A 12086-nucleotide genomic window follows, 5' to 3' on the forward strand; every position below is an offset into this window, starting at 1 on the left:
GTGACGAGCACAGAGACAGACATCAGCAGGAAAAGCGATGGGGGTTAAACAGCAAAATAAGAAGTCTAAGCTGGGCCTCAAACAATCAGGAACCCGTCCAGGTTCTTAAGCAGAATGAACAGCTTAATAAACTAGTGATGAATTAATCTGGAAGTTTGACTAGAATGTGCTAGAATGTGAAGGAGACTTATTACAGATAAGTGGACCTTGTTTACAATAATCCAGTGGAGATGAAGATGTCTTTTACTACCTAAATTCAAGACGAGTCACATGAATTCTGTAGAAAGAACTCACAAAACTGGTAACTGACTTTACAGATAAGGCTGCTCCAGATAAGAGAAGCATAAAGGATGATTCTCAAGTCTGTTTTCCTGGGCACTGAAGCAGTGCTTAATAAAATAGGGTATTTAAACTACAGTCTGCCTGGGAAACTTCCAATTTATACTTGTTGACTTGCTGTGATCATTAATAGTGTTCTTTCACTCTTAAAAGTGTTCTGGGAAAGTTGAGTCTAACAGAAGGTAACAGCAAAGGTTTTTGCGTGAGTTTCAGAAGGACCCCCTCCACCAGGACCCTAAGAATGCAGGACCACCAGAGTCCACCTTCATCAGGAAGATCTCTTCACGCGCCACCACTCTCTGTGGGAATCCAGGCCTCATCCCTCCACCTCAACTCCCATGCACAGCCCTGTGGGCCAGTTCATGAGGTGAGGGCCTGAGAAAGTATGTGTGGACCACTCCAAAACACTCACTCCACCAGGGGATTTTCTGGGCCACCACGTCCTAAGTAACAACAGGAAATGTCTCCCTACCAAGGGAGTTCTGTCTTCCTCTAGCATGTGAATTTTCTTCCACGAGCCCCACACCCTGAAAACAACCTTGAGACACCAGCAGTGGTGATTCGGTCTTCAAATTAATCTGCTGGGTAAATCTAGAACCACCAGAAACTTGAGGCTTTGTCTCTCTTCTTATGGAATTCTGAATGCTTTCTCATTTTCACTTATTTCTATTTTTCTAAAATTTGTATATTTTATTGTTGTTGTTCTGTTATAGTTGTCCCAATTCCCTCTACACCCCTTTGCTCTCCCCTGCTCTGTGCCCCCTCTCCCACAGTCAATCCCCATGCTTTTGTTCATGTCCATGGGTCATTGATACCTGTTTGTTGATCAGACCCTTCCCCTTCTTTCCCCTGCCATCCCATTCCCCTTCCCCCTCTAATCACTGTCAGTTTATTCCTTGTTTTCATGTCTCTGGTTCTATTTTGCTCATTTGTTTGTTTTGTTCATTAGGTTCCTCTTACACGTGAGATCATATGGTATCTCTCTTTCACTGCCTGGCTTATTTCACTTAGCACAATGCTCTCCAATTCCATCCATGCTGTCACGAAAGGTAGGACTTCCTTCTTTCCCATTTTTCATTTAGAAAATTGTACTACTTAAGTGATTATATCTTTGACAAAGGGAGCTTTAAAGAAATATAATTTTTACGCTAGTGTTTTATAAGTAAGTTTGATATAAATATTTTAAGTGGTCTTAAAAACCATTGTCCAAGTTTATACTGTGTATTATATGGTTACTTGGCTAACAGAAGGAATTAATTAGTTGGGAAATAGAACATGTGTGAGCAGAAGGTTGCACTCGGTTCTAGGCAAACACTAGAAATCAGTCACTAAAAATAAAATAAGCTGGTCACAAAGGATATTTATCATATGATTCCACTGATATGAAATGCCCAGAGTACACAAATCTATACAGACAAGTGGTTGCCAAGAGCTGGAAAACAGGAGAGAAGGTGGTGGGGAATGGGAGTGACTGCTAATGGTATGGGATTTCTTTTTGGGAGACTGAAAGCTCCAAAACTGATCAAAGCTCAGCTTGAGAAACACTGTTATGAGGCCTTTTAAATCTAGATGCACTGGAGCCAGGTGTTAATAACCGTCTTCCTAAAGCATAAGAGAGTCTTACTAAGGCAGAATTGCATCAAGATGTGTTTACCCAGATAAATTGGGGATCACTTAAAGGCTGAATGAGCTAATCTATCGATGATTATTTAAACTTTTTTTGAATCCTAGGTCTTCTGAGAATATGTTGAAAGCTTTGACCAATGTAGGCATGATGTTACCCTGACAAATGCAAATAATTCATGGATATTAGAAGAGGGCTCTACATGACTGTGGTGAACCAAGACAAACACAGGGTCATTCCATAACGCTGCCCGAATAAAGACTCACAAGGATGGACGGAGGGCAGAATGCTGCCAACCTCAAAACTGACCGAGCATCGCTCTCTCTTGGCTAACAGCAGTGGCTACTGCTTCTGCTCCAGTGATAACTCTAGCCTCTCTATTCTGATAGCTTTCTAGAAAAACATTAAGATACCCAAAAGCCAAACTATCCCTGCTTTCTGACAGCACCCAATCCAGAGGAGACTCTTCACTTTCTTTAAGCCTTGCTAAAATCACATTACCCAAATCTTATAATAAGTTCCGCCTGATTCCCTCCATGGTTTTTCGAGGTCTTGATCTCCCTTGCTGTAGTAGTAAGCCCAGTTTTCACAACCTGCTGATATTTGGCTGATGGGAATCAATAATATCATAAAATATTTATACTATGTTGTTAAAAAAGCATGTATAAAGTTATGTGTGTTTCAACTTCATGTTCTCATTGTATACACATACGATATAATTACATTGATACAAAAAAAAGACAATGGATACACACCAAAATGTTAAGAGTAGTTACTACTGAATATTGGTATTATTATTTTCCTTTTCTGCATTTCACATTTTCCTTCAAAGACGGCATATAATTTATAAAGAAGGAGGGAGGAGTAAAATGAAAAATTCCCTTCCAAAGAAATACATTATGAGGAAGCAATCTCATATTCAAAATGGTGGTCAAGATACTATAGTTTTCAAACTTTAGTGTGTTGGAATCAGTTGAGAGATCACTGGGTTTCATTCCTTGAATGCACTCCGGAATCAGTACGTTGGACCCAGGTAATTCTGACCCATCAGGTCTGAGGAGCAACCTTGAGAAATGCAGCTTTCTGGACAAACTAGAACTTGAAGGCTACAGAGATTGACAGAGAAGGAGAGGACTTTCCGAGCTACCGCGAAAGCACGTAGAGCCTGAAAGTGCAATGCTGCACGTGCTGGGGATTGTCAGAATGAGTGGCCCGACACGCAGCGGACTCTGACCAAACTGGTGGAACTGTGGGGTCCTTCAGAGAACAGCTGGACACTGGGCAGGTTTGGAAAAGTAAGGCAGGCATATAAATGTCAAGTTTCCCACCCACGCTGTTGACATCAACCAGCGATTCACTGTTCTCTTCCACTTTTATCCATGTTTTTCAGGAACAAAAGTCTAACTTTTTCTTAAACATTTCCAACAGTCATTTTTATTTTTTCAACCCTATTAAACTGAGTTCTCCTAAGAACTCAATTTTATCTTTGTTTATGTGGCCATTTAACTGAAAACCTACTCCCAGCCACCAAGGAAACAAAGAAAACAAGTTTAAAACTCCCCTACTGGACATTTGTATGACTCAAGAATATAAGACCTCGCTCTCTTCCAATATCATGTTAAATTTTTAAAAAAATATATGGGGTTTTCTTTATGCTGAGTGAAATAGGCCAGGCATTGAAGGACAAATACCATATGATCTCACCTTTGACAGGAAGCTAAAGAATAAAACAAACAGGCAAACAGAATAAAAACAAAGACGCTGAAATAGAGAACAAGTGGGCAGCGACCAGAGGGGAGAGGGAAGGGAACTTGAAGGGAACTTAAGGGGAAAAAGGGGGAGGGATTTTGAGGAACAAGTATGAAAGACACAGAGATGAGGACTGGGGGGGGGGGGAATGGGAGGGAGGGGGGAGACCGGGCGGGGGGGTGGGGTGGGATAGGAGAAATAGATTAAAAAAAAATTGTACTTGAAAAGTAACTAAATAAAATTTAATAAAAAATATATATATGGAGTTTTCTAATGAGTAATCTGATATTTTGCTTGTGTCTAGAAACTTGTAAGTGGAAAAGTGTTCCTACCTTTACCATTTCAAAAGGGAATTTTTAATATTAAAAATGAATATTTGGGGCTGTTGTCTACAACAAAGTAATCATCTCCTTTGCAGTTCAAGAAGACTTCAAAAAAATAAGCTTTGATTTTACTGATGACAACGATTTCATATCCTGTTTGCCCTAAAATACATAAACACATCCCAAAGACAAAAATATTTTAGTTGGAAAATGCTCCTCAAAAATGTGTCCTTTAAAGTAGGTGACAGTTAATGGTTTTTGTGAAAACCACTGATTTTCAAGTAAATGGAACTCCAAAAGCAAAACAGAAGTGATTCTTTTACAATAAAGAATTTACCAAGAGACGTCCTATTCTATTATGAAACTATTGTGAATAAAAAAATATTAGTGGAAGTGAGGCCACATCATATACTTGTTTTGATATTATCTCAGCAGAAAAGGGAATTTAGAGCTTATAACAATGAGAAGCATAAGCTACTTTCAGTTGATTGGGAGTAGTTTTCAGAAAACCCACATTTCAATAAACCAAATACTCATGCTTTAGTCTGATAAACACTGTGCTCTCAGTGTTAGAATGACTTTTTGGTAGGTTAATGCCAAAATTCCATTTTAATAAATGGCAATTTTAATCACATGTAAATAATCATCATATACTTTTTATTCTTTCATGTCTTTAAGTTAAATGCCTTGCTTATGATAGCGTGAGCAGAGCACGGTATTTTAAAGACTGACTTGGCTCAAATCTCATTCTGCCACCTACATTTAACAACTTCATATACTTTTTTAGGCTTTGTTTTCTTGTATACAAAACAGAAGTATCATCTACCTTATACTGTTGTTGCCAGAATTAAGAAAGAAGGAAAGACATGCTAGTGGCAAAATTGCCCAAGGAGTGAAATGTCTTTTGATTAGAGAATAAACCACAGCAAATGGTAAAGGACAGTTCGAAGAAAGATAAAGAATACAAAATTTCTCTGTGTAATAAAGTAAAAAGAATCTTAAGATTTCACAAGCAGCTGAAAGGAAAGGAGAAAGGGGACCCAGATATTGGAAAATGCTGGGGAGAGACTGTCACCCAAAGAGAGAAACTGACCAGTTCATTGTGGCCAGCCAGTCTCTTAACAAAAGAAATATGCCCCAAATTCTATTTTAAGGTCCCCCTACTCTTGCACTCTAATATAAATCTGTCATATTGCAATTCCTCCCTCCAAGAAAAAGGAAAAAGTCTGTTGAGTAAAACTATCTTTTGAAAAGACACAGCTGCCTTGGGTAAAGTCTTATGAAGCATCTGTCAAACACAACTGCCTTGTGTGAAGCGGTGTTTTGAGGAAATCGAAGGATGTGGGCTGTGCTCCAGATTTGAGTGGACAGAAGGTAATGAGAAGGGAACAAGCTAGAAGAGATAAGATACCAGCAAGCTGGAAAATTCAGCAAAAACAGAGAAACAATGCAAGTGATATCTGCAAGAAAATTAAACCTCAAAGATATTGGCAGATAGAGATAAAGAGCAGGTTATGTTATTTAAATATCATGGGACCAGAAGGTCCCATGCTTCAACTGTTGAGCATGATATATTAACTTAAATATATAAATTAATATGTATATTTAATATATATATTAAATATCCAGTAGGCTGGAGGAGTAGGGACAAAGCTAGGCTGCTAACATCTGGTCATAGGCCACATTTTTGGTTGGCAGTCAGTAAACTGCAGCTCTTCCCTTGTGATGGTGATACAGTGGATTGTATCAAATACAAATGTTTTCACACTTCTTGTAAATATCAAGGAGAAGAGGCAAACTTTTAAAAGTGATTTAAAACTAGTATGAGGTTGTATTTCAGCCAAAATAGTCAACCAACACTGCAGAAACTGTCCGGTTGGTATGGGGAGGAGGGAGAGAAAGATTCGCCTCCCGGAAAAAAACATTTGTCAAAAACCACTTAAAACTTCACAGCATTGCTAGACTATCAAATATTTTTCCATCATGCGTAATAGAGGAAAGCTACGATTTTGAGGAAGGCAATTGAGCAATTTGGGCGGGGGGAGTTAAATAGTTACAAAGCTTAGAATCGACATCTCTTTTCTGTAGTATGAAAGCTCAAGTCAGTTCCCTTTTTAAACAGTCTAGCAACAATATAGTCTTTGCAATTAAATGACGAAGTATTATGCTATGGTGTTAACGAGAATGGTTAGTCATTTACGTTCTGATACTGGAGAAACTTAACCGAAACTTTTCCACTCTTCAAGGTATACAGAAAAGAAAAAAAGCGAACCGCATTTTCCCGGTAAACGGGTGCCGCTGGATGTAAGGGTAGCCGCTTCCTTCTCCTGGGACGGCTCAGAGGGCCCAGCAGGCAACCGAGTCCGGGAGTGGCGACCAGGCACTCACGGCAGCGGCAGTTATTAGGGCACCGGTGCCGGCATGGCATGCGCTTCATTTAAAATGCCAAAATAAAAACATATACTATCTCCAAACGTTTGAAACAGCTCAAGGGACTCTTTGTCAAACTGCAATTCAATCGTTACTACTGAGAAGCAAGAGGAGTAAAAGGGGCGGCAGGAAATTCACGGAACCTCCAAGCTCACACCTCTCCCACGTGTGGTCGGTTTTGTACAAGATCTACTTCTACAGGGAATGTAGCTTCAACTGTTGAGCATCTCACCAAAGAAAGAGAGACTCAGAGCCAGTTTGCCCTCTCCTTCCACCCCCCGCCCTCACAACACCTGCTGCACCCCAGCTCCCAGGACTGCGTCGGGTGGGACGTGCAGAATGTAAGCCCCAGCTCCTTTCCAGAACCCAGTCCCCACCAACAGCCAGCCTTCCTTCCCTCAGCCGGTAGTCGTGTCCACTAGCTCCTACCATGGCTCAAGATCCTTTCTCCAGCTCGTCCAGTGCGGGCCGGCGAGCGCTAGGAGGCGCAAACGCCAGGGCCGCTATTTGTAAACACCGTCCACGTGCTCCTGCCCTTTCCATTTGCTGTCGGCTCCTGGCACCTGAGGATGCTCACTTTTCTCGCGAGCCCTCTGGACGGTGCAAATTTTATCCCACCTGGACATTGACGAAGCCTCACTTTCAGAGCCAGGACACTGGGAGAAGGGTCCAAATAGGGTGAGCCAGTACCGCCCCCTGTTGGTCCGTGAGTCAGTCGGCGGGCTGGAGCAGCCGAGCCATTAGCAAAACCTTCGTGGCACCTACGTTCCCTCTTCCGCCGGCCCCGCCCCCCCACCAGCACCCGCTCGCCAGCGACCCCGCCCCCGGGCCGCGCGCGCTCGCCCGCGCTGGCCCCGCCCGCTCGCCGACAAACGTTCCTGCGGGGGCGCGCGCGTGCACCCTAATCCCCCGCCTTCCGGCTCCGGCGGCGACGCTCGCTCCAGGCTGCCGCTGCGACCAGTGTCAACGTCCCCTCCAGAGACTCCATTTGCTCTTGGGGTGGACTGGCCGCAGCGCAGGCAGACGGAGAGCGATGCCCCCCGCCCGCGGACTGGCGTCCTCTGGGCCGAGCAGCAGCTCGCTCGCCGGCTGGCTGCGGCGGTGACACCCGGTCACCAGCGTCCACGGACGAACCCGGGCTCCCTCCGCGTGAGCGAAGACGTCCCGCGCTCCAGAGCTCGCCCTTCAGGGAGAGGCCCTCGCTTACACGACTTCACTCTGATCTCTTAATTTCAGGAGGTAGGCAATTCAGGTCCCGCTCTCTGTCACTTCAGATAACGACTAAAAGCATTATTTGTCATATTTAGCCATCGCATTGATAGGAAACGTTAATTTTTTCAACATAGTTTAAGGATAGGTGTGGGTAATGCCACAGACCCTGATATTGAAAAAAAATGTTTTTGGTATTTTCCTTTAGGTTTCGGAGGCTCCGAGTACCTCTACAGCCCCCCCCCCCCAAAGGGACTGCAGTACTTCTGTTGGCCCATCGAGGATCATCCTCCACCAGGATTATTGTATAACATCACCACTGAGCCTTCCACCCCATACCCTCTACCATGAGTCCTGATTTCCACCAGTGAAGTTTTGTTATGTTTTCTTAAATCATGTAACACCACTTATTGTCTACCCTTTTTCCTTTCCAGTTGTTAAATACATTAGGTATGAGTTTGTGTCTGTTAACGTACAAAGTTTTCTGCTTGTCCACTTTCGCCTTATTTGCACCGCTCACTTCTATCCAGCCTACTTTACCTTGCTTGCTTATGATTGCCATAACTACTCACTTGGCATAACCTGTAATATCCCTTGTCCGGAAGAGGCAGCATTCCATACAATGCGCTTCCTGAAAGGGAACAGTCAGGGAATGGGTTTTCCTAGTATATTTTCCTATATGTCAGGTATGCAAGTTCTCTGTTAAACTCTTTATTCTCCAGCACATTTCTCAAAATACTCCCAACTGAACCTTAGTCCTTAAGCAAATAACTTCACCTGTAATGGTGGCATGAAGAATTGAGTATGCAATAAGACTGTTTTTGAGACCTTACTGGTACAGTATTGGGTGCAGTCTCCACTGAAATTGTAGTTCATGAAAAGACCTTAAACTGAATGAGAAGGAAGAAAGATAGAAGGAGCTAGTTCTTGTTGAAGGAATTTGTAAGTTTTAAAACAGCAAAGTGAAAGTCACAGAGGCCTTGCCTGGAAATTGGCCAGCACACTATCCATCTAGGCCCTAGGGGGCAGGAGGGACTTTAAAATCCCCTTTTCTAATCTCATTGTGTTTAAGTCTAAGTTGTTAAATATCTTGTTCTAGTAATTGCCTAAAATATTGGACATTATAATGTTGGGGAAACGTAAGCGTGTGGTATTGACAATTAAGGACAAGCTTGACATTATTAAGAAACTTGAGGAGGGCATCTCTTTCAAAAAACTTTCTGTGGTGTATGGAATTGGTGAATCCACAGTTCGGGATATTAAAAAGAACAAAGAAAGGATAATAAACTATGCAAACAGTTCAGATCCTACAAGCGGGGTATCCAAACGTAAATCTATGAAGTCATCAACATATGAGGAACTTGATAGAGTTATGATAGAGTGGTTTAACCAACAGAAAACAGATGGAATTCCAGTGTCTGGAACAATTTGTGCAAAGCAAGCCAAATTCTTTTTTGATGCTCTAGGGATGGAAGGTGATTTTAATGCATCATCTGGCTGGCTAACTCGATTTAAGCAGCGCCATGGTATTCCCAAGGCTGCTGGTAAAGGAACAAAATTAAAAGGAGATGAAACTGCTGCCAGTGAATTTTGTGGTAACTTTCAGGAATTTGTTGAAAGAGAGAATCTACAACCAGAGCAAATTTATGGTGCTGATCAAACTGGATTGTTCTGGAAATGTTTACCTCCCAGGACATTAGTTCTTGAACCTGAGCAAAGTACTTCTGGTTATAGGTCAAGCAGAGAGAGAATCATTATTATGTGTTGTGCAAATGCCACAGGTTTACACAAACTTAATCTTTGTGTTGTGGGAAAGGCGAAAAAACCCCGTGCGTTCAAAGGAGCTGACCTTTCAAACCTTCCTGTCACTTATTTCAGTCAAAAAAGTGCATGGATAGAATATTCTGTTTTCAGACAGTGGTTTGAAAAATACTTTGTGCCACAGGTACAAAAGCATTTGAAATCCAAGGGGCTTCTAGAAAAAGCAGTGCTGCTTTTGGATTTTCCTCCAGCACATCCAAATGAAGAATTGTTGAGTTCAGATGATGGTAGAATAATTGTCAAATATCTGCCACCAAATGTCACAAGTCTGATTCAACCTATGAGCCAGGGAATTCTAGCCACGGTAAAAAGATACTACCGAGCAGGGCTTCTCCAGAAATACATGGATGAAGGAATTGATCCAAAAATGTTTTGGAAGAACTTGACAGTATTGGATGCAATTTATGAAGTATCAAGAGCTTGGAACATGGTAAAATCAAGTACCATAACCAAAGCTTGGAAAAAACTTTTCCCTGGAAATGAAGAGAATTCAGGTATGAACATTGATGAAGGAGCCATTTTAGCAGCTAATTTGGCGACAGTTTTACAGAATACAGAAGACTGTGAACATGTTAATATTGAGAATATTGATCAGTGGTTTGACTCTCAGAGTAATAACTCAAGCTGTCAGGTGCTAACTGACAGTGAAGGTGCTGAGGACCAGTCCAAGCCTGCCGAGCAAAGGCCTGCTAACAAAACTAGAAAAACAGAAATGAATCCAGAGAAGCACATTAGCCATAAAGCAGCACTTGAATGGACTGAAAATTTACTGGATTATCTAGAACAACAAGATGACATGCTTCTGTCTGATAAACTGGTATTACGGAGGCTTCGAACAATAATAAGAAGAAAACAGAAGATCCAAAATAACAAAAATCATTAATAATGCTCGTAAGGGTTTCAGTGTATTTGAATCTTCATGACTCTATCTGCAGCAGAGCTTATCTTGCTTGAAGTGCTATGGATTTCAAGGCCAAATTTTATAAATAATTTTAGGACTAAGATGCTATTTTGGATAAATTACTGCTCATTAATGTCAATTCTAGTAAGTGAGCATTGACATGTAACTTGTCTGTCTTTGTTTCTAATCTGTATTATAGCAATTAGATCATAAGGTTCCTGAAGCCAGGGCTCTTGTGTCTGTTTTGTGCCTGAATTTCGCTGTGTCTAATAGAGGACCATGCACACTATAGGCAATCAATAAATCTAAATTAAATTGATTTTTATGACTTTCTATGAGCTTCAGTTTCCAAATTGAAATATGTTGGAAGTAACTTTCCGTTTCTATGATTTTCCAACCTGCTGAAAATTTTAGAAATCAGCCAAGATTACGCTTAAAGTATTTTACTGTGAAAACAGCAAACTAAAGGAAAACAGTATAAAGTCTTCTATACTAAGAGTATATGGCACTCAGCAATTCAGATTGGCCATCTCTGACTATAATGAAAGAAGAAGAAATAGGTTAAGATGTCCCTAGGGCTTACATTTCACTTTTATTCTATCTTCCTAACAGAAAGAATGCCATCCGTGTTCCAAAAAAAAAAATAGATTTCAGTTCCCAAACCATTACGATTAGAAGAGGTAAGGGAGGGTTAAACTTTTATTATCTGTCATTTTGCTCTTTTATTAGTATAGATGTCAATGGTTTTTCTCTTTAATAAGCCATTTGATATTTATGTAATACTTCTAAGCTTATAAAGTATGTCATTTTTCTTTCAGCCTGTTTTTTTCTGTGAGAAATACTGAGAATATAAGCATCAGGTACTTTGTGGAACCATCCCATGAACAATGGGCTGACATTAAATAGAATATGAGAACGGCACTGTAGAACAGCCATGTGACCGTGGGCAAGTTACTTAATCTCTCTGTAAAATAGGAATACCTGTCCTAGAGAGGTTTTGTGAGGCGTAAATGAGTTAATATATAGATTTTAAGTAACATGGGTTTAGATCAGGTCCTGACTCAGAATTAAGTCCCCTTTGAGTGTTAGCTACTGTACTGAGTTTCAGAAGTGTGCTGAACAGATCTAGTGTGTGACTCAGCCATGCCGTTGCTGCATTAGGAAAACCATTTAGAGATGGACATGAGATTAAAGAGATACAAATAGTTTCGGTTGAAATACAGTAATATTTATTGCAGTGGAGAGTGAAATGTTAAGTATCACTTCATGACCACCTACCACTAGGTACAGTGTGGTATGCAGGTATGTGTAAGACATCTTAGGTTGAATTATAAAAAATGGGAATGGAATTGTAATTTCTTTGCTCCTGCTAATAAATAAATAGATATTGCTTTGTTCATTAAAAAATTTATGTTATTAATATTGGCATAATTCACTTAAGTAACAGTGTACCTTTATAGGTAACAGTAGGACACTTGAAATATTTTATCAAACTAAACTAACACATGAATCAGTAGAAAATCAAAGCAAATGAAGTGTCACAGGAGACCCTGGTCATAGTAATTAGTCCCAGCCATATATAAGCATACCTCAGAGATACTGTGAATTTGGTTCCAGACCAACACCATAAAGTGAGTATCACAATAAAGTGGATTGCAATGTAGTGTTTTTGCTGGTGGAGGGTTCTGCC

At 40.9% G+C, this 12086-nt stretch overlaps 2 protein-coding genes across 2 annotated transcripts in view; one reads left to right on the forward strand and one right to left on the reverse strand.

Annotated features, from left to right (window-relative positions):
- FAM13A (family with sequence similarity 13 member A) overlaps positions 1-7169 on the reverse strand; it is a 291012-nt gene extending 283843 nt beyond the window's left edge. The window contains exon 1 of the mRNA XM_053666331.1: positions 6895-7169. Within this exon, the coding sequence (XP_053522306.1) occupies positions 6895-6897 (3 nt within the window). The 5' untranslated portion in view covers positions 6898-7169. The remainder of the gene's footprint in view (positions 1-6894) is intronic.
- Positions 7170-7370: 201 nt separating this feature from the next.
- TIGD2 (tigger transposable element derived 2) lies at positions 7371-10734 on the forward strand. The gene is made up of 2 exons (XM_037141814.2): positions 7371-7704; positions 7883-10734. Exon 2 carries the CDS (start codon positions 8801-8803, stop codon positions 10376-10378), a length of 1578 nt encoding a protein of 525 aa, XP_036997709.1. The 5' UTR covers positions 7371-7704; positions 7883-8800; the 3' UTR covers positions 10379-10734.
- The last annotated feature ends 1352 nt before the right edge of the window (positions 10735-12086 follow it).

The sequence above is a fragment of the Artibeus jamaicensis genome, unplaced genomic scaffold, assembly GCF_021234435.1.
Source record: "Artibeus jamaicensis isolate MK-2021 breed Jamaican fruit bat unplaced genomic scaffold, CSHL_Jam_final contig_452, whole genome shotgun sequence".
NCBI lineage: Eukaryota > Metazoa > Chordata > Mammalia > Chiroptera > Phyllostomidae > Artibeus > Artibeus jamaicensis.